This window comes from Oncorhynchus nerka, linkage group LG2, assembly GCF_034236695.1.
Source record: "Oncorhynchus nerka isolate Pitt River linkage group LG2, Oner_Uvic_2.0, whole genome shotgun sequence".
Classification (NCBI taxonomy): domain Eukaryota; kingdom Metazoa; phylum Chordata; class Actinopteri; order Salmoniformes; family Salmonidae; genus Oncorhynchus; species Oncorhynchus nerka.
In genome coordinates, this window is record NC_088397.1 from 83,561,943 (window position 1) to 83,589,493 (window position 27,551).

At 43.4% G+C, this 27,551-nt stretch overlaps 1 protein-coding gene across 1 annotated transcript; it reads left to right on the plus strand.

The window, feature by feature from the left end:
- The first annotated feature begins 1,059 nt into the window (after nucleotides 1-1,059).
- On the plus strand, nucleotides 1,060-27,550 carry LOC115143692 (thioredoxin reductase 1, cytoplasmic-like). The gene is made up of 16 exons (XM_029684168.2): nucleotides 1,060-1,406; nucleotides 1,867-1,927; nucleotides 8,487-8,596; nucleotides 9,642-9,749; nucleotides 10,170-10,242; nucleotides 10,464-10,586; nucleotides 12,268-12,410; nucleotides 12,906-13,021; nucleotides 19,731-19,956; nucleotides 20,425-20,517; nucleotides 20,791-20,867; nucleotides 22,645-22,801; nucleotides 23,142-23,249; nucleotides 24,979-25,074; nucleotides 25,472-25,606; nucleotides 26,157-27,550. The coding sequence occupies exons 1-16, from the start codon at nucleotides 1,290-1,292 to the stop codon at nucleotides 26,217-26,219; spliced, it is 1,806 nt and encodes a 601-aa protein (XP_029540028.1). The 5' UTR covers nucleotides 1,060-1,289; the 3' UTR covers nucleotides 26,220-27,550.
- The last annotated feature ends 1 nt before the right edge of the window (nucleotide 27,551 follows it).

Below are 27,551 nucleotides of genomic sequence, written 5' to 3' on the forward strand. Positions count from 1 at the left end.
TTTTTTTTTGCTCTCCCCATCAATTTTCCCTTGCTATCCAGAATCCTTGGGACGTCCCTACCCTCCATTGAAGTTGACATTTAAAAAGATTAAGATTAGGGTTAGGTAAGGGTTAAGGTTAGGGTTTAGTGTAGGGACATCCCAATGATAATGCATTGCATTAACAATGTTGGTCTAGTAAACCCAGAAAGGGTTCCCACTAGATGGGAAAGCGGCAATGTCCAAATTGGCTATATCATACAAATAGATCAAATCTAAAATTATTTTTTTGGTCTTAATTTTAGGTTAGGGTTAGGCATAAGGTTAGCAGTGTGGTTAGGGTTAGGTCATACATTATTATATTGATTGAGGCTTCTGTTCTTCTCTGGTTAGGTTTAAAATAAGATTTTAAGAAGATATATTGAAGATTTAGTCGGTTTCGTCTAAAAGGGATACAGTTTTGTCAAAATTGACTTTATGTACCGGGTTAGGAGATTTGGGTTAAGGTTAGGAAAAAGGTTAGGGTTAGCTCAATTGCCCTCCAAAAATCTACCTGTGACGACACAAACGGGATTACGTCTAGACATGACCAAAATACCGGGGTTTAGGACCCCCAGAAAGCCGCCGAATGTAATGTTTTAGCTGTCTGAAAATATTGCCTGTTGGTCCTCCAATCATTTTATGAATTCGTATTGTAACGATAATATTACATGCATTATCGATATAAATTTCACTGCTTCATCAGTTTCATGTTATAATGTGGTTGGATCACATATAAATACATTTCTACAGAATAATGTTTGAAACAAGTGTTAGTATTTATTTAGGAAAGCAAACACTGATCTTTACGCACGCACAAGCACACAGGGTTTTCACTAGATACCACAGCCACGAAGTCAAAATTGCCTATATCTTAAAAATTAATGACAACTATTTTGTTGTTGTTGTTGTCTTCATTTAAGGTTAGCAGTGTGGTTAATGTTAGGTTTAAAATCGGATTTTATTTTAAGAAAACTATTAGCAGAAATAGGCATGGTTTAGACATTCGTGGCTGCAGGCAGGCCCTAAAATTACGCACGACTTTTCGCTGTGTTGATGTACTGGGCGGGCGCTGAAATGACATGAGGACAAAAGTTGTCCCGTTGGAATTGTAGTCCATATCATACCTCAAGTGGTCCAGGAAGCTAGCTAGTTTGTCTTTATCGCTGATTCGCAAGGACAACCAGTTGGAGGGAGTTTCGCTCCTCTCTTCCATTGTTAGACACAAATTGAAGCTGCCAAGAGGCAAGTCAGACAGAAATAGTCCGAAAATGCCTCCCATCGACAATGACACCGGGAGGAATGAACTAAAATCTCGGATACAGGAGCTTATTGATTCTAATCAAGTGTTGGTATTCAGTAAAAGCAACTGTCCATTTTGTGTGAAGGTAAGTCCAACATATGCGTTTACTTTTTGTCTTAACTAACTAGCTTGCTAGCTAGCTTTTGTCTTGCTAATTTACTCGCGGGAGAAAGAAGTAACATTCTCCCGCAAGTAGAGTTCTTCACGGGTCCACCCAATCGGGTATAGACCCGGACCTGTTAGGATACTAGTCGGGTCTAGGGAAGATTGTCCTCGGGTCCATAGCTAGGTAGTTATCTTGGGCTAACGTTAGAAAACTTAACATAACTAACTTTTAATTGTTTTTTGCTACTAACAAGTGTTTTAGCTTTCCGTTATAACCATGTATTGACTGAGGCACCACTCATCTCCCCGTTGTGTGTACCTAAAGTTAGCTGGATGACTACCACGCTGGCTAGCGAGGTATATCGCTAGTAATAGCCCGTGGATAATCCCGCGAAGGCAGAAAGACGGGGTTCAAGCAGCATATCTGTTTTTCTTTCCAGGTAAAGGATCTGTTCAAGGAGCTGAACGTGAACTGCAATGTGGTGGAGTTGGATTTAATTGGTAAGGATGCCAAGCTTCTGTCTTGGAATACGGGTGTACTCTGCACTGTATAGTCTCAATTTATGCCTGTCACACCACATGTAGTTGTCATTGATTGGTATGATCACAATTGTTGTCCCAACTAGGTCTGGGGTGACTGTTACCGGCAGTAAAGTCACGGTAACTAGGCTTCTCCAAAACTGCGCTCAGATGGTCATTAGTTGCCTACCAAACTTGCCTTGTACTCAGCGCTGTATTGTCCTTCTAATCACGCTGACATCAATGCAAATTAAATCTAAAATCAAACACTTGATGAGAGCCCTGGCATTCAGAGTTTGAGTGGAGTAGGATGATCAGCTGTTGCGCAGGGAGAGCCAGCTCCACATAGCTGGTGATGCATGGAATGAAATAAGTGTTCCTATAAGACCATGTTGTGAAACATTTCTATAGGCTATGCAGTTTTTATTTTATTTTTATTTCACCTTTATTTAACCAGGTAGGCTAGTTGAGAACAAGTTCTCATTTGCAACTGCGACCTGGCCAAGATAAAGCATAGCAGTGTGAACAGACAACACAGAGTTACACATGGAGTAAACAATTAACAAGTCAATAACACAGTAGAAAAGAAAAAAAAATGGGCAGTCTATATACAATGTGTGCAAAAGGCATGAGGAGGTAGGCGAATAATACAATTTTGCAGATTAACACTGGGGTGATAAATGATCAGATGGTCATGTACAGGTAGAGATATTGGTCTGCAAAAGAGCAGAAAAGTAAATAAATAAATAAAAAACAGTATAAAAACAGTATGGGAATGAGGTAGGTGAAAATGGGTGGGCTATTTACCAATAGACTATGTACAGCTGCAGCGATCGGTTAGCTGCTCGGATAGCTGATGTTTGAAGTTGGTGAGGGAGATAAAAGTCTCCAACTTCAGCGATTTTTGCAGTTCGTTCCAGTCACAGGCAGCAGAGTACTGGAACGAAAGGCGGCCAAATGAGGTGTTGGCTTTAGGGATGATCAGTGAGATACACCTGCTGGAGCGTGTGCTACGGATGGGTGTTGCCATCGTGACCAGTGAACTGAGATAAGGCGGAGCTTTACCTAGCATGGACTTGTAGATGACCTGGAGCCAGTGGGTCTGGCGGCGAATATGTAGCGAGGGCCAGCCGACTAGAGCATACAAGTCGCAGTGGTGGGTGGTATAAGGTGCTTTGGTGACAAAACGGATGGCACTATGATAGACTGCATCCAGTTTGCTGAGTAGAGTGTTGGAAGCCATTTTGTAGATGACATCGCCGAAATCGAGGATCGGTAGGATAGTCAGTTTTACTAGGGTAAGCTTGGCGGCGTGAGTGAAGGAGGCTTTGTTGCGGAATAGAAAGCCGACTCTTGATTTGATTTTCGATTGGAGATGTTTGATGTGAGTCTGGAAGGAGAGTTTGCAGTCTAGCCAGACACCTAGGTACTTATAGATGTCCACATATTCAAGGTCGGAACCATCCAGGGTGGTGATGCTAGTCGGGCATGCGGGTGCAGGCAGCGATCGGTTGAAAAGCATGCATTTTGTTTTACTCGCGTTTAAGAGCAGTTGGAGGCCACGGAAGGAGTGCTGTATGGCATTGAAGCTCGTTTGGAGGTTAGATAGCACAGTGTCCAATGACGGGCCGAAAGTATATAGAATGGTGTCGTCTGCGTAGAGGTGGATCAGGGAATCGCCCGCAGCAAGAGCAACATCATTGATATATACAGAGAAAAGAGTCGGCCCGAGAATTGAACCCTGTGGCACCCCCATAGAGACTGCCAGAGGACCGGACAGCATGCCCTCCGATTTGACACACTGAACTCTGTCTGCAAAGTAATTGGTGAACCAGGCAAGGCAGTCATCCGAGAAACCGAGGCTATTGAGTCTGCCGATAAGAATATGGTGATTGACAGAGTCGAAAGCCTTGGCGAGGTCGATGAAGACGGCTGCACAGTACTGTCTTTTATCGATGGCGGTTATGATATCGTTTAGTACCTTGAGCGTGGCTGAGGTGCACCCGTGACCGGCTCGGAAACCAGATTGCACAGCGGAGAAGGTACGGTGGGATTCGAGATGGTCAGTGACCTGTTTGTTGACTTGGCTTTCGAAGACCTTAGATAGGCAGGGCAGGATGGATATAGGTCTATAGCAGTTTGGGTCCAGGGTGTCTCCGCCTTTGAAGAGGGGGATGACTGCGGCAGCTTTCAATCCTTGGGGATCTCAGACGATATGAAAGAGAGGTTGAACAGGCTGGTAATAGGGGTTGCGACAATGGCGGCAGATAGTTTCAGAAATAGAGGGTCCAGATTGTCAAGCCCAGCTGATTTGTACGGGTCTAGGTTTTGCAGCTCTTTCAGAACATCTGCTATCTGGATTTGGGTAAAGGAGAACCTGGAGAGGCTTGGGCGAGGAGCTGCGGGGGCGGAGCTGTTGGCCGAGGTTGGAGTAGCCAGGCGGAAGGCATGGCCAGCCGTTGAGAAGTGCTTATTGAAGCTTTCGATAATCGTGGATTTATCGGTGGAGACCGTGTTACCTAGCCTCAGTGCAGTGGGCAGCTGGGAGGAGGTGCTCTTGTTCTCCATGGACTTCACAGTGTCCCAGAACTTTTTGGAGTTGGAGCTACAGGATGCAAACTTCTGCCTGAAGAAGCTGGCCTTAGCTTTCCTGACTGACTGCGTGTATTGGTTCCTGACTTCCCTGAACAGTTGCATATCACGGGGCTATTCGATGCTATTGCAGTCCGCCACAGGATGTTTTTGTGCTGGTCGAGGGCAGTCAGGTCTGGAGTGAACCAAGGGCTGTATCTGTTCTTGGTTCTGCATTTTTTGAACGGAGCATGCTTATCTAAAATGGTGAGGAAGTTACTTTTAAAGAATGACCAGGCATCCTCAACTGACGGGATGAGGTCAATGTCCTTCCAGGATACCCGGGCCAGGTCGATTAGAAAGGCCTGCTCACAGAAGTGTTTTAGGGAGCGTTTGACAGTGATGAGGGGTGGTCGTTTGACTGCGGCTCCGTGGCGGATACAGGCAATGAGGCAGTGATCGCTGAGATCCTGGTTGAAGACAGCGGAGGTGTATTTGGAGGGCCAGTTGGTCAGGATGACGTCTATGAGGTTGCATGAAGACATCATTTTGATGGCGCTATTAAAAAGTGGAAGAGCCCATCAGCTTTCTATAGGCCAGGCCTATTATTTGTCAAAACTTTACTAATATTAAGCACATTGCTTCGCTTTACAACCGGAGTAATCTACCTGGCTGGCATGAAAATGAAACACAGGAGAAGTGTACACCATTCGCTATTCAAGTGCATAAGGGTTGTTGCCCCCCCCCCCTCTCACCAGCTGGGTGAGAATATTATCACATGTGAATGATGCCCAGTGTGTCGTCAAGAAATGGCACATGCATTTTATTTATTTATTTTTACTTTTCAAATCATTGTTGCGTGCATCTTGTAGCCTAGCCCATAGGCATATATGTTTTTATAAGGTTTGCATCACAACTAAAGTGGCCAAATAACTTGAAGTGTAGCCTATAGGGATGGGACCCCTGGAACATGGTTGGAGAGCCCATAACCTACAGAACCTAGGGAATGTGTTCTCATAAACCCACACAGTCGCGTGTGAAAACTGACTTTTGACTGGCCGCTATTTATAAAAGGATCCCAGCTTTCTCGTGCTGCTATATTAAGCACATAAATCCAGTGTCGCCTACCTGGCATATTACAAACGTAACCAAACACAACCTCCGTTCACTATTCCAGTGCAGGTTAAGGATGAATACAAAATATTCCACACATGTTTAGTAAGCTATATGTAAAGACCAGATTACATTGAGAATAGCCTGATGGGTGAGAATATTATTGAGTGCTTGTCATTGTGAATGAGAGACAAGTCTGTGCAGGCTGCGCAGGAAACAGAGCAGAGCAGATACCTTTTCATGTGACTTTTTTCAAATCCTCATATAGTCGCATCTTTCTACGCTTGCTACGTTACGTTTTAATAACAGTGATGTTATATACACACACAAACATTTTGGGATATCATTGAATTGCCAAATTGCCTTCAATCGAAGTTCCAAAGGTCTTGAGTACTCTTAAGGATCAACGTTTCATCAACGAACATACAAACATTTGCTTGTCAAACATCTCATTCCAAAATCATGTGCATTAATATGGAGTTGGTCCCACCTTTGTTGCTATAACAGCCTCCACTCTTCTGGGAAGGATTTCCACTAGATGTTACTTGGAACATTGCTGCGGGGACTTGCTTCCATTCAGCCACGAGCATTAGTGAGGTTGGGCACTGATGTTGGGTGATTAGGCCTGGCTCGCAGTCGGTGTCACAATTCATCCCAAAGGTGTTTGATGGGGTTGAGTTCGGCTCTGTGCAGGCCCAGTCAAGTTCTTCCACACTGATCTCAACAAACCATTTCTGTATGGACCTTGCTTTGTGCATGGGGGCATTGACATGCTGAAACAGGAAAGGGCCTTCCCCAAACTGTTGGCATAAAGTTTAAAGCACAGAATTGTCTAGAATGTCATTATATGCTGTAGAGTTAAGATTTCCCTTCAATGGAACAAAGGGGCCTTGCCCAAACCATGAAAAACCGCACCAGATCACTATTCCTCCTACACCAAACATTACAATTGGCACTATGCATTCGTCCGTCAGACTGCCAGATGGTGAAGTGTGATTCATCACTTGAATGCGTTTCCACTAATTCAATGGTGGTGAGCTTGACACTACTCCAACCGACGCTTGGCATTGCGCATGGTGATCTTAGGCTTGTGTGTGGCTGCACGGCCATGGAACCCCATTTTATAAAGCTCCAGACGAACAGTTATTGTGCGGATGTTGCTTCCAGAGGAATTTTGGAACTCTGTAGTGAGTGTTACAACTGAGAACAAGCTATTTTTTTTTTAATACACGCTTCAGCACTGCTGTCCCATTCTGTGAGCTTGTGTGGCCTACCAATACGCGGCTGAGCCGTTGTTTCTCCTAGACGTTTTGACTTCACAATAACCGCACTTACAGTTGACAGTGGCAGGGCAGAAAGTTCCCGAATTGACTTGATGGAAAGGTGGCATCCTATGACGGTGCCACGTTGAAAGTCACAGAGCTCTTCAGTAAGGCCATTCTATTGCCAGTGTTGGTCTATGGAGATTGTATAACATCGAACACACAATCTCCGTAGACCAACTATGGCAGTAGAATGGCTCAGCCACACAAGCTCACAGAACGGGACAGCAGAGTGCTGAAGCGCGTAAAAAAAATAGCTTGTTCTCAGTTGCAACACTCACTACCGATTTCCAAAATTCCTCTGGAAGCAACGTCTGCACAATAACTGTTCGTCGGGGGCTTCATGAAATGTGCTGGGCCGGCCATGGAACCCCATCATGGGGGCCAAGCCTCCTACAATCCAGGACCTCTATACCAGGCGGTGTCAGAGGAAGGCCCCTAGAAATGGTAAAATACTCCAGCCACCCTAGTCACAGACTGTTCTCTCTGCTACTGCACGGCAAGTGGTACGGAGCGCCAAGTCTAGGTCCAAGAGGCTTCTAAACAGCTTCTACCCCCAAGCCATAAGACTCCTGAACATCTAATCAAATGGCTACACAGACTATTTCCATTGACAACAACCCCCCCCACGCTGCTGCTACTCTGTTATTGTCTATGCATAGCCACTTTAATAACTCAACCTAAATGTACATAATTACCTCAACTACCTTGACACCGGTGCCTCCTGCACATTGACACATCGACTCTGTACTGGTGTCCCCTGTATAAAGCCCCGCTATTGTTATTTACTGCAGCGCTTTAATTATTTGTTATTCTTATCTCTTACTTTTTGGGGGATTTTCTTAAAATTGCATTGTTGGTTAAGGGCTTCTAAGTAAGCATTTCACTGTAAGGTCTACAACTATTGTAATCGTCACATAAATGTCTTTATCCACCGGTCAGCAACGGGTGTGGCTGAAATGGACAAATCCACTCATTTTGGGTGATGTAGTACAGGTATAGGACCTATTATTGTACTAAGTTTGTTTCCTCAAGCTCACCTTTTAGCTTTTCCTTATTGCTTTGTCTGCTATTAAATGTCGATGGTTGATCGAAAGGTAAAAAGAGGCTAATGGGTGCCTTTTCTGCAAATATACAGTGTTTTTACATAGTGAAGATGTTATGTTTTACCACGGAATGCACTGTCAACGTTACGGGCCACCACAAAACGTGCTGAGTCGCTCTCTCGTTCTGCCCACTGCCATTTGATCTCTTACCAGTCACAGCTGTTCTGGTATAAATACACACTGTGCATTACATAACTATTGCTCTGGCAAATACATAGAAAATATCTTTCAGTACTGAATTATGCAATTTATTTAAACACGCTCTGTTTGTTTGCGGAACCAAAGTACATTTACATTATAGACTGCAGAGGCTGTCATGTATATGACTAGTGTTCATGTCAGCGATATGACAGGAAGAGTAGGATGAATGATTAATTTCATGTACGTGTAGCTGCTACTCTGCTAACATCTCTTAATGGTTGTGTCCAGAGGATGGATCAAACTATCAAGAACTGCTGCTTGAGATGACCGGGCAGAAAACTGTCCCCAATGTCTTCATCAACAAGACACACGTCGGTGGCTGTGACAAAACAATGAAGGTATGGATTGGCCCAGTAGCTTTCATGAACCACGAATCATTCTCATTTCACTCGTGGTTTTGCAAGTGCCACTGACTTTTAGTCTTGGGTTCATCCTGTCTTGAGATTCAAGCGTATGTCAAACTTAGGCTAAAATCTCAGGTTTTGGCAACAAAGATACCTTTGTGTTATTCATACGTTCCCCTTGCATTTTAACGTGTGGTAAATTATGCCCACCACAGGCTTTAATTGTGATGCAATATTACGAAAGAGTCTTTGTCTGTTTGCCAGAAACAAGGGTTGAGTGGATCTATTTGGGTCAAGTATGGTTATGCCAATTTACATCTAAATGCACTACATTTGTCTTTTTACATCAAAAATGGCTACTTAAGAACACCTAAACCTAGTCTTCTCTTCCCTCTACACTGAGCTGCAATTTAGCTAATGAAACAATTTTTTTTGCCTGGTCATGCTTTTCATAAGCTGGCACTTTTTACAGCATGACACAATGGTGTATATTTCACTTGAAGCCAGCAACATTCTCCTGATACATTATAATCCTGACAATATCACCACGTGTTCTGTCTCCTACCGTTTTCTAGCAAATGCTGGTTTATTTCTGTCATGTGGGACTGAGAATATCCCTCCGGCATGAATGGTATCAGCATCGCTGTTGAATGTAGAATACCCTTTTCACATTTTAGTCATTTAGCAGACACTCTTAACTGTAATCGCTCTTATAAGTTGCTCTGGATAAGTGCCTTGCTCAAGGGCACATCGAGCTATTTTTTTTTTTTTTTCACCTAGTCTGCGCAAGGATTCTAACCAGCGACCTTTTGGTTACTGGCCCAACGTTCTTAACCGCTAGGCTACCTTTCGCCACTCGTAGACATGCACACTTCTCAAGAAGACCCATTTTGGCACCATAAATTAGCATGCTGGTATCCTTACTGTATTTCACTTGTCTATTTCACACCAGAAGCAGAAAAATGTTTGTGCCCTTTAAAATTGCTGGGTTAATATTGTTTTCGCCATCGTGTCTGACCACCTGTCGTCCTCTTCTCAGGCCCACAAAGATGGTGTCCTACAGCAGCTGCTGTGCGGGGAGAATGAGGTATACGACTATGACCTCATCGTCATCGGGGGCGGCTCAGGAGGGCTAGCATGCTCAAAGGTGAGAGCCTCCCAGATAACGCTTTCCAAACCAACCTCACCTCCAGACCTGCACCTTTCTAGTGTAGTATCGAGGCCCATGAAGGAAGGCTGTAAGTCCAGTCCATCATTGGCTCGGTCTGAGGATGTTTCTAGCTGTACAAGCCATGTGTCCTCTGTCCTTGTTTCCTCAATTTCTCTCAAAGCGCATTGGAGGAGAGGGCCCAAGGTTCCTCCTCTAAAGAGCTTGGAGGTGAAGTTAGGACGGAGGAAGCAAGAACACGATGGCTAGTAATGTTTTCAGACAGCCACGGGGAGGATTTCAGATGGCTCATTATCGCAGCAATAAAACTAAGCATAAAAGCTGAGCTAGTTGACCAGTGGTTGTCTTAATCAAGTTGTCTAAATGGCCATCTGACCTTTTGTGCTTCTCCTGGCATAGGAGGCAGCGTTGCTGGGCAAGAAGGTGATGGTGTTGGACTATGTGGTGCCCACGCCGAAAGGGAACACATGGGGTGTGTAGAGCTTCACGTGTCACACTCTTCAGACATTGAAGAGTTCCGTTGCGCGTGTCAAACATATCCCCTACAGCACACTGCTGCAGGCCCACCGAAGCACAAATCAAAATGGCTTGCAGAATTCTGCTGTTATCAGTAACAACATGTCTGCATGTGTCAATGTGGATGAAAATTAAATCTCCAAATGTGTGATTTTGTGTTTCTTTGGCTCGGGACAGGCCTGGGCGGCACATGCGTGAACGTGGGCTGCATCCCCAAGAAGCTGATGCACCAGACAGCCCTGCTAGGGACTTCCATACAGGACGCCCGCAAGTTTGGCTGGGAGTTGCCGGAGGAGACGGGTAACAATTGGGTTGGCGTCTGGGTCAAACGTCAGCAGTTTAGGTTCCAATGTCCAATTTAGTCACTTGGAATGCATGCCCAACACTAGGGACGGGCATGAGTACTCGAACGGACGTCAAAACTCCATCTCTAACCATCGATAACAAAAACATTTTAAGTACTGTAAAACTATTTGGTGGAGTGTGCTTTGTGGCTTGAAGACAACGGCTGTGTTCCAATACTCATACTAACTGTACTATTTGTAACAAATTGAGTACATAGCATGCTTATTGGTCATAGTATGGATATAGTCAGTATGACAAAAGTTCCCGGAGATCGTACTACAGTCACCAAAATACCAAATATACAAGCAGTGGACACTATTTCCGTGCGTCACAACGTTTTCAGATTTGAATTAAATGGCGGAAAATATGCAGCCGAAGTCCAACGAGAGTTGATGCATATCCACTGCTTTAACTGATCATTACAAATGTTAAAATGTTGAGCAATGTAATAGATTTTGTTTTGTAACCATGAAAAACATGTATTTCAACGCTCCAAACTAAGCCCCGTTTCATATGATCAGCTTTTGAGAAGAACTATTCCAGACGCGAATTACTTTGCACGGGCAACTTTTTCATTTAGAAGAATATTTGGTTCTATTTTATTCTGCTATATTTAATGTATTTTGCTATTAACAGCTGCTGAGGGGAGGATGTAATGAAATGGCATCAAACGCATGAAACCCATTTCATACCATTTTTTTTATTTTACCTTTATTTAATCAGGCAAGTCAGTTTAGAACAAATTCTTATTTTCAATGACTGCCTAGGAACAGTGGGGGCAGAACGACAGATTTGTACCTTGTCAGCTCGGGGGTTTGAACTTGCAACCTTCCGGTTACAAGTCCAATGCTCTAACAACTAGGATACCCTGCCGCCCCACATTCCGCTCCAGCCATCACCACAAGCCTGTCCTCTAAGGTGCCATCAACCTCCTGTGTTGCTATGTAATAGGTTTGTCTTGACAGTGATAAGGGCTCGGAAAACACGTGTCTTATCTGCTAAATTAACAAAACAAGGCTATGCCATTGCTCAGCCATAGTCTTCAAGGAAGTGCCACTGCCTTTTTACTGCCTTTTTGAAGATTGTGTTCCATAATATAACCAGTTGATATTACGGTTTCAGTAAATGAAACTTAAAATGGCACTTGCCTTTTTATTGACTCAATATACAGTATGAGGCAATTAAGGTTTGTAATCTCTAATGGTTATGATAAATTAGGCATTGTTGTGTACTGTTGGCATAGATACATTCCCAAATGGTTTTTCTTCCAGTCAGGTCTTCCCTTTGTTCTAAAGTAGATTTATTTTTTCTCCCCCCGTCCCGAGTACTCTGGAAAATATTTTTATAATGTGAGTACTCGGAACAGTCAAATGCCCATCTCTACCCAACACAACCAAAGTAGTAAGGGTATTGGGAACAGAGCCACGGCCAGTACTAGGAATGAAACATGTGAAGGCATAAGTCACTTTCTGATTTAAAAACATTCTTGTTTAAGCCCTCTTCATGAGCCTGCGGTAACTGACATTTCCGTGACCTTAAATGTTACATTTTCAGTGGCTTTTTCAGTAATGGTAGTAAAGAACTTAAGACTTGTTTGTGTGGTCATTGTTGACTTTAATTTTCATCTGGTTCTTAGTGAAGCACAACTGGGAGACAATGAAGACTGCGGTGAACAACTACATTGGCTCGTTGAACTGGGGCTACCGGGTGGCGCTGCGCGACAAGAACGTCAACTACATCAACTCCTACGCTGAGTTCATTGAGTCGCACAAAATCAAGGTGGGTCGGGCCTTTGTGAGTTTACAAGCAGATCTTTGACAACAGTTGTTAATGAATTGACTACCTTTCATTTTCATACGAAATTGACTCTTCCATTCTCATACTGAAGTTACTGCCTTCAATTTGACCCATTTTAGAAGGTAGTCAATTCGGTATGAAAATGGATGTGAACTTTTTAGATGCAAAGCACATGATCTATTCTGAAACTGGATAGTAACTTGCTTCATGTTAGTTCCTTGGCTTAACCGAATCAAACAAATCCCAAAGATATTTAATGGCTCTGTACAAACACACAGCACTTGGTAAAGCAGCTATTGTCTCCCATGGGAGGTTCTAAACTGCACACCCTTGACTTGACGCATTGATTCTTGTTAACCACACTCAACAGATGAGATGAGTCTAGGTGTTGATTTTAATGGAAATGGTTTTGTGTGTACGAGAGAAATAAATCTGTGAAGAATGTTTAACACCGTACTTACCCACTCCACCTACCAGGCGACCAACAAGCGAGGGAAGGAGACCTTCCATACGGCCGCAAAGTTTATCCTGGCGACAGGCGAGAGGCCGCGTTACCTGAGCATCCCCGGAGACAAAGAGTACTGCATCACCAGGTGAGACCCTTCTCTCACAGCACACCGCAGGCATTATTTAACCCACAATCCATTTAGACTGCCGTCCAGCCAGGGGAAAGCCCTCATCACCACAATAGAGACAAATACACTGCAGGGTTGTATTCAGTAGTGCACACTGTGGCGAAACCTTTTGCAACGGAAATGGAAAAACAAAGTATTTGTAATTGGACAAGATCAGGTAATCCCTCCCTGTTTGGATGTGTCCTTCCGTTTGGAGCCTAGTGAATATGACCCAGCTCTAGCAAGACTGTACAGGTTAAAGCATTTGTCTGTAATGCTGACTGTGTGTGTGTGTGTACACAGTTGAAGTCGGAAGTTTACATACACCTGTCTTAGGTCAGTTAGGATCACCACTTTATTTTAAGAATGTGAAATGTCAGAATAATAGTAGAGAATTATTTATTTCAGCTTTTATTTCTTTATCACATTCCCAGTGGGTCAGAAGTTTTACATACACTCAATTAGTATTTGGTAGCATTGCCTTTTAAATTGTTGAACTTGGGTCAAACGTTTCAGGTAGCCTTCCACAAGCTTCCCACAATAAGTTGGGTGAATTTTGGCCCATTCCTCCTGACAGAGCTGGTGTAACTGAGTCAGGTTTGTAGTAGGGCTCCTTGCTCACACATGCTTTTTCAGTTCTCCCCACACATTTTATATACGATTGAGGTCAGGGCTTTGTGATGGCCACTCCAATACCTTGATTTTGTTGTCCTTAAGCCATTTTGCCACAACTTTGGAAGTATGATTGGCGTCATTGTCCGTTTGGAAGACCCATTTGCAAACAAGCTTTAACTTTCTGACTGATGTCTTGAGATGTTGCTTCAATATATCCACATAATTTTCCTGCCTCATGACGCCATCTATTTTGTGAAGTCCCCCAGTCCCTCCTACATCAAAGCACCCCCACAACATGATGCTGCCACTCCCGTGCTTCACGGTTGGGATGGTGTTTTTTTCTCCCTTTTTCCTCCAAACATAAAGATGGTTATTATGGCCAAACAGTTCTAATTTTGTTTCATCAGACCAGAGGACATTTCTCCAAAAAGTACTATCTTTGTCCCCATGTTCAGTTGCAAACGGTAGTCTGGCTTTTTTATGGTGGTTTTGGAGCAGTGGCTTCCTCCTTGCTGAGCGGCCTTTCAGGTTATTTTAATATAGGACTCGTTTTACTGTGGATATAGATACTTTTGTACCCGTTTCCTCCAGCATCTTCACAAGGTCCTTTGCTGTTCTGGGATTGTTCTAGGAGACGGAACTTCTTCCTGAGCGGTATAATGGCTTCATGGTCCCATGGTATTTATACTTGCGTAGTATTGTTTGTACAGATGAACGTGGTACCTTCAGGCATTTGGAAATTGCTCCCAAGGATGAACCAGACTTGTGGAGGTCTATAATGTTTTTTTTCTGAGGTATTGGCTGATTTCTTTTGATTTTCCCATGATATCAAGAAAAGAGGCACTGAGTTTGAGGTAGGCCTTGAAATACATCCACAGGTACACCTCCAATTGAACCAACCTCTAATTGAATCAGAACCTTCTAAAGCCATGACATCATTTTATGGACTTTTCCAAGCTGTTTAAAGGCACAGTCAGCTTAGTGTATGTAAACTTCTGACCCACTGGAATTGTGATAGTGAAATAATATGTCTGTAAACAATTGCTAGAAAAATTACTTGTGTCATGCACAAAGTAGATGTCATAACCGACTTGCCAAAACTATAGATTATTAGCAAGAAATTTGTGAAGTGGTTGAAAAACGAGCTCCAACCTAAGTGTATGTAAACTTCCCACTTCAACTATATATATATATATATGCGACCATACTCACTCACTTTTCTAATTTCCACCACATTAAGCCTTGTATCTCAGCGTACTCATTTAGTAAGGCTATAATCTCCCACTGGTCTAATCACAGGATTTCCAGATTACCCTCTGCTGCTGTAGACTGGTGTGTTGTCGTAGGAACAGACACTGATAGAACCTGCTTTACAGTGCCTTGCGAAAGTATTCGGCCCCCTTGAACTTTGCGACCTTTTGCCACATTTCAGGCTTCAAACATAAAGATATAAAACTGTATTTTTTTGTGAAGAATCAACAAGTGGGACACAATCATGAAGTGGAACGACATTTATTGGATATTTCAAACTTTTTTAACAAATCAAAAACTGAAAAATTGGGCGTGCAAAATTATTCAGCCCCCTTAAGTTAATACTTTGTAGCGCCACCTTTTGCTGCGATTACAGCTGTAAGTCGCTTGGGGTATGTCTCTATCAGTTTTGCACATCGAGAGACTGAAATTTTTTCCCATTCCTCCTTGCAAAACAGCTCGAGCTCAGTGAGGTTGGATGGAGAGCATTTGTGAACAGCAGTTTTCAGTTCTTTCCACAGATTCTCGATTGGATTCAGGTCTGGACTTTGACTTGGCCATTCTAACAACTGGATATGTTTATTTTTTAACCATTCCATTGTAGATTTTGCTTTCTGTTTTGGATCATTGTCTTGTTGGAAGAAAAATCTCCGTCCCAGTCTCAGGTCTTTTGCAGACTCCATCAGGTTTTCTTCCAGAATGGTCCTATATTTGGCTCTATCCATCTTCCCATCAATTTTAACCATCTTCCCTGTCCCTGCTGAAGAAAAGCAGGCCCAAACCATGATGCTGCCACCACCATGTTTGACAGTGGGGATGGTGTGTTCAGGGTGATGAGCTGTGTTGCTTTTACGCCAAACATAACGTTTTGCATTGTTGCCAAAAAGTTCAATTTTGGTTTCATCTGACCAGAGCACCTTCTTCCACATGTTTGTTGTGTCTCCCAGGTGGCTTGTGGCAAACTTTAAACGCCACTTTTTATGGATATCTTTAAGAAATGGCTTTCTTCTTGCCACTCTTCCATAAAGGCCAGATTTGTGCAATATACGACTGATTGTTGTCCTATGGACAGAGTCTCCCACCTCAGCTGTAGATCTCTGCAGTTCACCCAGAGTGATCATGGGCCTCTTGGCTGCATCTCTGATCAGTCTTCTCCTTGTATGAGCTGAAAGTTTAGAGGGATGGCCAGATCTTGGTAGATTTGCAGTGGTCTGATACTCCTTCCATTTCAATATTATCGCTTGCACAGTGCTCCTTGGGATGTTTAAAGCTTGGGAAATCTTTTTGTATCCAAATCCGGCTTTAAACTTCTTCACAACAGTATCTCGGACCTGCCTGGTGTGTTCCTTGTTCTTCATGATGCTCTCTGTGCTTTTAACGGACCTCTGAGACTATCACAGTGCAGGTGCATTTATATGGAGACTTGATTACACACAGGTGGATTGTATTTATCATCATTAGTCATTTAGGTCAACATTGGATCATTCAGAGATCCTCACTGAACTTCTGGAGAGAGTTTGCTGCACTGAAAGTAAAGGGGCTGAATCATTTTGCACGCCCAATTTTTCAGTTTTTGATTTGTTAAAGTTTGAAATGTCCAATAAATGTCGTTCCACTTCATGATTGTGTCCCACTTGTTGTTGATTCTTCACAAAAAAATACAGTTTTATATCTTTATGTTTGACGCCTGAAATGTGGCAAAAGGTCGCAAAGTTCAAGGGGGCCGAATACTTTCGCAAGGCACTGTAAATGGTACGGAGATGGCTGTCTAATGGTTTTATTGTGACCTATGGGTGTCAGTGGCATCAACAACAAAAATCTTGGTTGACCAAGAGGTGTCAAAAGAACAGATAAATCTATTGGTTGACATTTTTAAACGTGTATTTTTCTGCATATAAACACATCCGATGTGCTTTAATCAAATTAACTATCTGCACTGACCTTGTCTGATGCTGTAAGCTGTTTTGATGAAATTAAGACACATGACTAGAGGGAATGGCCTGGCTCCGACTTGTTGTGTTAAAAAGAAAATGACAAAGTGACTGACTAGCACCTGTTGTCTCCCTTTCCTCCCTGCTGCAGCAACCACCACAGAACATTAACAGTTTATCGCACGGTCTGTGTTGCTGAAGCTGCAACATAATAAAAAAGAAAATACAATTATTAGTCACGTGCCGAAAACAACAGGTAGACCTTACAGTGAAATGCTTACTTTACGAGCCCCTAATCAACAGTGCAATTAAAAAAAATTAAAAAATATGCATTAGAATGAGAATTAAAAGTAACAAGTAATTAAAGAAGAGCAGTGAAATAACAATAGTGAGACTATATATCAAATCAAATTTTATTTGTCACATACACATGGTTAGCAGATGTTAATGCGAGTGTAGCGAAATGCTTGGTAGCGAAATGCAGGGGGTACCGGTACAGAGTCGATGTGCGGTACAGAATCGATGTGCGGGGGCACCGGTTAGTTGAGGTAATATGTACATGTAGGGAGAGTTATTAAATAAAGTGACTGCATAGATGATCAGAGTAGCAGTGGTGTAAAAGAAGGGGGGGGGGGGGGTGTAAATAGTCTGGGTAGCCATTTGATTAGGTGTTCAGGAGTCTTATGGCTTGGGGGTAGAAGCTGTTTAGAAGCCTCTTGGACCTAGACTTGACTCTCCGGGTACCGCTTGCTGTGCTATAGCAGAGAGAACAGTCTATATGACTTGGTTGGCTGGAGTCTTTGACAATTTTTAGAGCCTTCCTCTGACACCGCCTGGTATAGAGGTCCTGGATGGCAGGAAGCCTGGCCCCAGGGATGTACTGGGCCGTTCACACTATCCTCTGTAGTGCCTTGCAGTTGGAGGCCAAGCAGTTGCCATACCAGGCAGTGATGTAACCATTCAGGATGCTCTCGATGGTGCAGCTGTAAAACCTTTTGAGGATCTGAGGACCCATGCCATATCTTTTCAGTCTCCCGAGGGGAAATGGGTTTTGTCGTGCCCTCTTAACGACTATCTTGGTGTGCTCGGGCCATGTTAGTTTGTTAGTGATGTGGAAACCAAGGAACTTGACGTTCTCAACCTGCTCCACTGCAGGCCCGTCGATGTGAATGGGGGTGTGCTCTGTCCTCTTTTTCCTGTAGTCCACAAGCATCTCCCTGTAGGCTCTTGTCGGTGATCAGGCCTACCACTGTTGTGTCATCTGTAAACTTAATGATGGTGTTGGATTAGTGCCTGGCCGTGCAGTCATGCATGAACAGGGAGTACAGGAGGGGACTGAGCACGCACCCCTGAGGGGCCCCTATTTTGAGGATCAGAGTGGCGGATGTGTTACCACCTGGGGGCGGCCCGTCAGGAAGTCAGTTGCAGAGGGAGGTGTTTAGTCCCAGGGTCCTTAGCTTAGTGATGATTTTCGAGGGCACTATGGTGTTGAACGCTGAGCTGTAGTCAATGAATAGTTTTCTCACATAGGTGTTCCTTTTGTCCAGGTGGGAAAAGGCAGTGTGGAGTGCGAGTGAGATTGCATCATCTGTTGGGGCGGTATGCAAATTGTCTAGGGTTTCTGAGATAATAGTGAAGCACTTCATGACTACAGACGTGAGTGCTACGGGTCGGTAGTCATTTAGGCAGGTACCTTAGTGTTCTTGGGCACAGGCACTATGGTGGTCTTCTTGAAACATGTTTGTATTAGACTCAGACAGGTAGAGGTTGAAAATGTCAGTGAAGACACTTGCCAGTTGGTCAGCGCATGCTCGCAGTATACATCCTGGTAATCCATCTGGCCCTGCGGCCTTGTGAATGTTGACCTGTTTAAAGATCTTACTCACATTGGCTGCGGAGAGTGTGATCACACTTCCGGAACAGCCATTTCTGACTGAAAATTTGTTACCAAAATCAGCAAAACCTTTCTTATTCCCTCAACACTTGTTCTCTTTACGTGACACGTATGCGTCGCATGCACGTGACCAATAGGGCCTGACTTATATAGCATGTCATAATTACATCAATAAATTGGTTATTACAAACCCTTAACACTAACGTGTGACAGCAAAATGGAGAGGACGTGACAAACTCGAAACGGGGGAATGTTTACTGGTTGCTCATGAGGTAAAGAGGAAGTTAGATGTGTGGAATAAATTTGACGAATTGTGGAAAATACTTGAGATCAAGAAAAAGGTAAGGAGCCAGCACTGTGTGCATATTATGTCTCTGCCAAACAGGTTCATGTTTTTCTGACAGCGACCGCTTTCCAACGTGGGAGAAGGCGCATTTGTTAAAAAATAATATAATTTATTTGTGTTGTATAATATAACATATACAATTTCAATAGCGCGTCTTAGTGATGGACTGTGCCATCCCCATGTCCTCCGCAATGGATTAGTCCATTCAGACAGGTGCCAATCAGGCAGGTGTCTTATACACCATGATTCTTTTCTTTTTTTTTTTTGCTACTGCTCGACTAAAGAAATCTTGGTCGACCAACAGCCTGTCGACCAAACAATCGACCAGTTGACTAAATGGGGTCAGCCCTAATTGTGACTGAATAACTAAATTCTCAGATTACATACTTATCTACTGGTCTCATAAAGACCCCGGCTCATTTCAGACTACATAACCAGTCTTTCTGTGTATTGTTTGGGAGATTAACTGTTGACATTTTTAAGGATATAACTTTGTTTAGTGAATCAATCTGACATTCAAGTATTTCACATGCTTATTGCAGAAATAATGGGTTAATTTTGGCATTGATACATCTAAGAGCTTTATGGTTTTAACGGAGGTGCACTCTACTCTGGTTGCTCTTCCTGTGTGTGTCCATCCTTTTTACGCAGCGACGACCTGTTCTCTCTGCCCCACTGCCCTGGCAAGACCCTGGTGATCGGGGCGTCCTACGTGGCGCTGGAGTGCGGGGGTTTTCTGGCGGGCCTGGGCCTGGATGTGACAGTCATGGTACGCTCCATCCTCCTGAGGGGCTTCGACCAGGAAATGGCCAACCGTGCCGGCAAGCACATGGAGGAGCATGGCGTAAAGTTCCTCCGGAAGTACGTCCCCGTCAAGGTGCGTCAACGTGACTTATCTACTACCAGACCTGGGTTAAAATCTTTTTTGAAATCTTTCGTTTAGCTTTTGGCTGCCTGAAATGCCAGGTGGGTAGTAGATATTGGTTCCATTGCAACAGGTAAACTCAATGAAGTACAGCTCGTATTTAAAATAATTTAAAATTGTGTTTAAACCCAGATCTGTGTACAAGAACCTTGTCTTTCCTCAGCTGTAATGGCTTGGACATGCCTGGTACTAAATTGCTCTGTCATCAGGGAAGTTGCGTAATATTTTGCTCTCTATCTAAAGGGTTGTCATCAGTTTAAGTCTAACTTTGATGGCTGTTAGCCTGTATGGGCAAACTGAATGAAAAACCACTTGCTCTTTCAGAAAAAGATGCCTTCAATTCACCTGGCCCTGGCCATTGTAGCATTAAAGACATTTTGTAACTAGATATAAAAGAAAGTGTGTGTGTGCACACGCCAGGTGGAGGAGCTGGAGGCAGGTACTCCTGGGAGGCTGAAGGTGACAGCCAAGAGCACGGAGGGAGACGAGACCATCGAGGGAGAGTACAACACTGTACGTAGCCATCACCGTAATGCTCAATATCCGATATAGATTAGGAGTCCCAAAGTAAATCTAGCACTTATGACTGAAACTAAGAGTTAAATCTGAAAATATACTACTTAAACATGTTGCATTAGGAATTAACTCTGCAGGGTTGTCCATCTTAGAGCATTTGTTAAAACAAAAAAAATGTTTTGTCAGTTAAATTGAATAATTCCTGCTTTGTTTTAATGACATGCTGGAGAAATGTCCTGTTAACCAGGTGACTTCCTTCTCCTCACTCAGGTGTTGATAGCCGTGGGGCGCGACGCCTGTACAGGAAAGATCGGCCTGGATCAAGCCGGGGTCAAAGTCAACCCCAAGTAAGTTTCCTTCCTTTTATTTTCTCTCCCTTAGTTCATTCATCCACCGATTCGCACTTGCAGCCGTCACCAAGGAGATGTAGACAAGGTGCTGTGCCTGTACCTTTAAGACTCCAGTCATGGTGATTCAGCACTATTGCCACCCCTGAGAGAGAGGGGGGGGGGGAGAGAGAACTGGCACTGTTGGGATTTTTGTGCTTCATTAGTTTACTCCAATTAGGGGAGGGGTGGTAGGGTTAGGGGAAAATAATATAGGAAAATTTATTGAATTTCTATGTATGGGAATTGGAAATGGTGCATACAATTACATTGATAGAAGCCACAATCTATATGCAATATTAAAGCTGATCCACCCCCTAAAGAAATATAATAATAATACAAATTTGTTTTTGTGCTTTGTAATTAGAGAAACTCCCTTGTGCTTGGGTGGCAAATAGCCTAGCGGTTAAGAACGTTGGGCTACTAACTGAAAAGTCACTGGTTCAAATCCCTGAGCCAACTAGGTGAAACTCTCTGTCTGTGCCCATAAGCAAGGCACTTAACTCTAATTGCTCTGGTAAGTCACTCTGGATAAGAGCGTCTGCTAAATTACTAAAATGTCAAATGCTGTAACATTAGGACACAACGGTATCTTAAAAACCTTGGGCTGCTTCACAATCATGTAAACTGGATTGAGGATGATGTGTTTTTCATGTTCCTAACATGGTGTTTGGTTATGCCATAAAGTGCTTTAGGCCGTAGGGATAAGGCAATCGCCAGGTTTAGGAGTGACTGCACCTCGGAGTCAGCCATGTGACCCTAGCAGCATTTTAACACCGGGCTGACTGACACACGGCTAAAGGGCCACCGGAGTTGCACTACGTGTCGTTTACGGGGTTGCGCTACGTGTCGTGTACGGGGTTGCGCTACGTGTCGTTTACGGGGTTGCGCTACGTGTCGTTTACGGGGTTGCGCTACGTGTCGTTTACGGGGTTGCGCTACGTGTCGTGTACGGGGTTGCGCTACGTGTCGTGTACGGGGTTGCGCTACGTGTCGTGTACGGGGTTGCGCTACGTGTCGTGTACGGGGCTGCGCTACGTGTCGTGTACGGGGCTGCGCTACGTGTCGTGTACGGGGCTGCGCTACGTGTCGTGTACGGGGCTGCGCTACGTGTCGTGTACGGGGCTGCGCTACGTGTCGTGTACGGGGCTGCGCTACGTGTCGTTCACGGGGCTGCGCTACGTGTCGTGTAGGAGGGATTATTGACAAAAGCGAAATGTCTAATGAATAACAGAGAAATTACTCGTTTTTAATGTGACTTGAGAAGTTGTTCATTGTGGTATAGTATTCTCTTGTATAGACGCACACACACATTCTGTCCAAACACACTCTAGACCTGGTCGGAGTTGTTTTGCATGGTCAGATATCAGATTATGCAAATACAATGGCACACCGTTTTTTCCAGGATCAAAATGGGGTTTAGGTGGTGGGTGTGATGTCGCCATAGCCCACTAAAATGCTGTCGTTTTTAAAGCTAATTTTGCCATGGGGCTGAGAACTTTTGCATTTTTAAAGCTAACCTCATGCAATTCTACACATTTGCCATGGTTTGTCGTGTTCTTATAGTATCTGAATGAATTTCAGATTCTCCCTGACTGTTTCGTTGTATATTTTGGTGATTGTTGTTATTTTATTTAAAAAAAAATATGTCTCTACATGGGGATCTAAAATTAGTCAGATGGGAGTCGCCAGTCATGTTTCCCTCGCTAAGCTACCACTCTTTCTCCACCTTCCCCAGGAATGGTAAGATCCCGGTGAACGACGAGGAGCAGACCAACGTGCCGCACATCTACGCCATCGGAGACATCCTGGAGGGCAAGTGGGAGCTGACGCCCGTGGCTATCCAGGCTGGCAAGCTGCTGGCACGCCGTCTGTACGCTGGCGCCTCGCTCAAGGTAACTGTCAGACAGCAGGCCTTCAATTTACCCCCTAGGAGTTGCCATTTTCTATTGCTAGACCATAGCAGATTGACAGTGTGACCCTCCGGCAGTACTATCTCTGTGCCTCTGCTTTGAGGAGATTCGCTTGTTTCTTTCAGAAGAAAATATGGATGTTGGTGTTATGTGGTGGGGTCTTTGCGCCCCACCTAAAATGTGTAAACTAGAAGAAACCATGTACAGATTTTTCCCTAGCTTCTATCATACAGTAGGGTATTTTGCCTGGTGAACCTCTGATGTGACACCACCTGGTACAGACAGTAAATTGTTATTAATTGCGGTTGAATTCTGTGTGCAGTGTGACTACGTGAATGTTCCCACCACGGTGTTCACCCCTCTGGAGTATGGCGCCTGTGGGCTGTCTGAGGAAAAAGCTATGGAGCTGTACGGCCAAGACAACCTGGAGGTAGCTACTGATGCAACACATGCTCCACTTCCAGCCTAGTGGTAACCTGGCCAAAAATGAACACCCTGCCAAATATGTGTAGATTTTGGCATTTGAGTAAGAATGTCTAATTCACCATCCACGTTGGTCACACTCGGGACTCTACAATGGGAGTATTCCATAAAAATAGTCAAAAGTCAAGTATGGCGAAATGTGAGTTGTGATTTTATAGCAAAATAAATGCTGCAGTAGATGTTGTCGAAGTATTTCTGCCGTTTTGTTTCCTATTTGGTAATGCACAAAGAAATAAGAATCCTAACATTATAGCTATCCCTTTTCGTGCAGCAACACTGGCGGCTTGTGCGCGCAAGAAATATTTGTTTTTAGAAGCAATGTGCATTAGTTGGTCTAATTTACTGAAGTGTACTGAATTGAGACTTTCCTTGTTTCTTGGCCATTTATACTGAACAAAAAATATAAACACAACATGCAACAATTTCAAAGATCTTACTGACTTGTGTTTTGTGAAATCCATAGATTAGGGCCTAACTGGGCAGGGATGCAGCCATGGGTGGGCCTTGGAGGGCACAGGCCCACCCACTGGGGATCCAGGCCCAGCCAATCAATGAGTTTAACCCCACAAGGGCTTTATTACAGACATAGATACTCTGTTTCATCAGCTGTCCGGGTAGCTGGTTGCACGTTGTGAGGCTGGTTGGACAACTGCCAAATTCTCCAAAATTATATTGGAGGTGGCTTATGGTAGAGAAATAAATGAACATTCAATTATCTGGCACGCTCTCAACTTGAGAAGTGTGGCAAAACTGCACATTTAGTGGTTTACATTTTTTCGGCCCCAGCATAAGGTGCACCTGTGTAATGACCATGCTGTTTAATCAGTTTCTTGATATGCCAAACCTGTCAGGTGGATGGGTTCTCTTGGGAAAGGAGAAATGCTCACTAACACGGATGTCAACAAATTTGTGCCCAAAGCTTGAGAAATAAGCTTTGGAAGATTTGATGGGATCTTTTATTTCATCATGAAACGTGGGACCAACACTTTTACTTACTGCGTTTTTATATTTTTGTTCAGTATACATTATATACGCTACATTGTTTTTCAATGTTTGAGTTTGCTTCTACTGCTGGCAAAGAGACATCAATTGGCCCCTGCTATTGAGATTCCTCACAGGCACACATGACTATTGGCCCCGTTACCTAGGTAAGCTTAAAGGAGGAGCTGCGTTTTGGTCTCTGTGATATTTTGGTTAAAAGACGGGTCACATAAAATTTAGTTGAGCAATATACCACATTATCTTACTAGTAATACATTTCTTGTTTTAGAAAGATTACCAAGCATGTCAATCTTTAAAAAAGAATGTAAAACAAACAAACAAAAGTACGCTGATTGGTACTTTAGCCACATCACACACACTCGTAGCCCACTGGCACTGAATAATACATATTGGACCGATATCAACTGACATTTTGGCTCTGCTCACATATGCACCTTAGCTAGCATACCAGTTGAAATGTGGACACTGGAGCAAAGCCTTTGACACACCAGCTAAAATGGCTAGCTATTAGACAGTGGGAAACCAGAGTTCTGGTTCTGTGTTCACTTATGATTTCTACCATTTCTTTCTACTTTTCGAACTGATACTTAACAGACATTTTTTTCCCCTTATTAATAAAATGCATGTTATTCTTCCATTACGTTATGTGCATTTTAATGTCCTAAACTGTGTAGGTGTACCACAGTCTCTTCTGGCCTCTGGAGTTCACCGTCCCCAACAGGGACAACAACAAGTGCTACTCAAAGATCATCTGTAATAAATTGGACAATGTAAGAACACCTTCTTTCCAAACTTACCTGACTACCTGTTTTAATTCATAGATACAGCAATTATTGTCACCTATTTCGCCGTATAGAGTTCAGACTTTCTCACATTGAAAACAGAGGATGTCTGGGAGCCAGACAAATAAAAGTCATTGTAAATGAGAACTTGTTCTCAACTGGCCTACCTAGTTAAATAAATAAAACTGGGAACAAAAGGCTGCCAGCCTGACAATGCGAACCCATTGTCACTTGTTTCTGAAAGCTATTCTAGAATGTGAAATTCAACATGTTGAAGACGAACACAAGTTCCTCCATGCAGGTTCTGGCTAACATAACAAAATAGATCAAGTGTATCGGTAATGTACTATCAGACCCTGTAACACCCTTCTCTGTCTCCCTGCAGGACCGTGTGATCGGGTTCCATTACTTGGGGCCCAATGCGGGAGAGGTGACGCAGGGCTACGGCGTGGCCATGAAATGTGGCCTGACCAAAGAGCAGCTGGACAACACCGTTGGCATACACCCCACCTGCGCTGAGGTAAGACTGATCCCAGACCAGCTGCATTTTATATTTATATATATATATATATATATATATATATATATATATATATATATATATAGCAGGTATAGTAAGTCCCTCCACAGTGCAAAAAAGTGGTTTAACCCAGTGAGCCCCCAGGCCCATGTTTCCCAGGGTTAACAACATGCATTGTAGATTCATAATATTATATTGCATTGTGTTACACACTCTAAATTTATTTCACAGATTTCTTGGCCAAAGTCCGTTTAATCTTTTAGTACATTTTTTAAATAACAAAATATATATATATATATATATATATAGAGATCTGGCAGCAGACCCCTGCAGTACTTTGTCCGCGGACCCCACTTTGAGAACCCCTGTCATAGGTAACTAGGTAATGTTCAAGGCTAATGACATCAGTATTTTGTTGCAAGCGCACTCTCTATCCATCTCTATGGTTTGAGCTTGGCTCTGACCATTAAAAACAATTATTGCGAACGAGTCGTGCCACCTCGCTATGATGCAGATCTCAACAGTCTTTCTGCTTCTTCTTTTCTTCCAGATCTTCACCACCATGGAGGTGACCAAGAGCTCAGGCGGTGACATCACCCAGACGGGCTGCTGAGGTTAAACCCTGCTTGTTTAACGGGCTGTCCTGTTCTCCATCTTAGATCTCTCACCTCGTAGCTCTGCGCCAACCTGGCCCCCTCAAATTCTATACCCAAGACCAATCGCTTCTCAGGAAAAACCAATAAGGTGATCAGAAACGGGGGGGGGGGGGGGGGGAGTCTGAACGGATAAAACCACACATTTGGGAATAAGGGTGGGGAAACTGTGGGTCAGTATAATACTGTCTGAAAGATTGAGCCAATAAATGCTCTGAGGGGGCCTGTAGTGTGGACATAAAAGACATATGAGGTGATTAACTATCTATGGGACAGCCTGCTAGATAGCGGGGTTACTCTGCTGCTTTCACAATGCACCCTGTGTGTGTCTTCCTCAGAGGTGCACCACCCCTCTCTAGGAATGGGTGAGTGCTGTTTGACGTGCTGGCCCTTAACCCAATCACTGTGGTGGGCTAGAACTGATGTCCCTCTGTCCAAAGACACCAGGGGTGAACTGAACCCTTCGTCCAAACTTAAACACCCGCACACACACACACATACACACACATCTACACACACTTGCGTATAATGACTCCTGTAGTATGTTAACAGCTGAATGGATACAATAATTCTCTGATCCAGTGTGGTGGAAATGCCTGATCATTTTTACTCTGTGGAAGTTAACTACTATGTCCTAAGATGTTTATTTTCTTCTCTGGCAAGCCATCAACATTCCAGGCATTATTTCTCATCAGAAGTGTATATTGTCCGATATCTCAGAAATGGAAAATTGAAATCAAGTTTAATGTGGGGCAATGGATTTTTTAAATATCAGTATTTCTCATGGTGTCGAACTTGCCGTTTCTCCACATCGGGATCGTCAACTTTAGATTTAAAGGCAACTCCCAGTTCCAACTTCTACCAAAGTGTGAACCAAAAAGGTGCATGTAGGAGAAGTCAAAAGAAAGAACCTCTGAACCATCAGTCAAATCTCTGTCCTGCTTCAGAAAACACTGTTAGTAATTCCAATGACTGAATACATAAAACATGAATTGTAGTGATTTATTGTATATATTTGACACACGCACACACACTTTAAAAGTTTTCAGTGGATAATGAAATAAATGCTTATTTTGTATCAGTTTGATCTTGCTGTTTTGTTTGCCTCTGCGTTGTGTATGTAAAATGTATCCAATCTGGTAGAGGACAGTATTTAAGAGTTATTTTCTGCCTACTGTTGAGCAGTGACACCGGTCAAAATGTATTAATGACTGCTTTACTGGTATCACCGTTTTTCTAGATCACTTGATCACACTGATTAAAGTCTTGAAAGACAATGTCAACATGCAAAC

Excerpts from the sequence above, each read along its gene's own strand:
- LOC115143692 (XM_029684168.2), top strand. The coding sequence starts at position 1,290 with ATGCCTCCCATCGACAATGACACCGGGAGGAATGAACTAAAATCTCGG. Across the intron at positions 9,750-10,169 it reads GAGGGCTAGCATGCTCAAAG|GAGGCAGCGTTGCTGGGCAA; the intron begins GTGAGAGCCTCC and ends CTCCTGGCATAG. Across the intron at positions 20,518-20,790 it reads TCGAGGGAGAGTACAACACT|GTGTTGATAGCCGTGGGGCG; the intron begins GTACGTAGCCAT and ends CTCCTCACTCAG.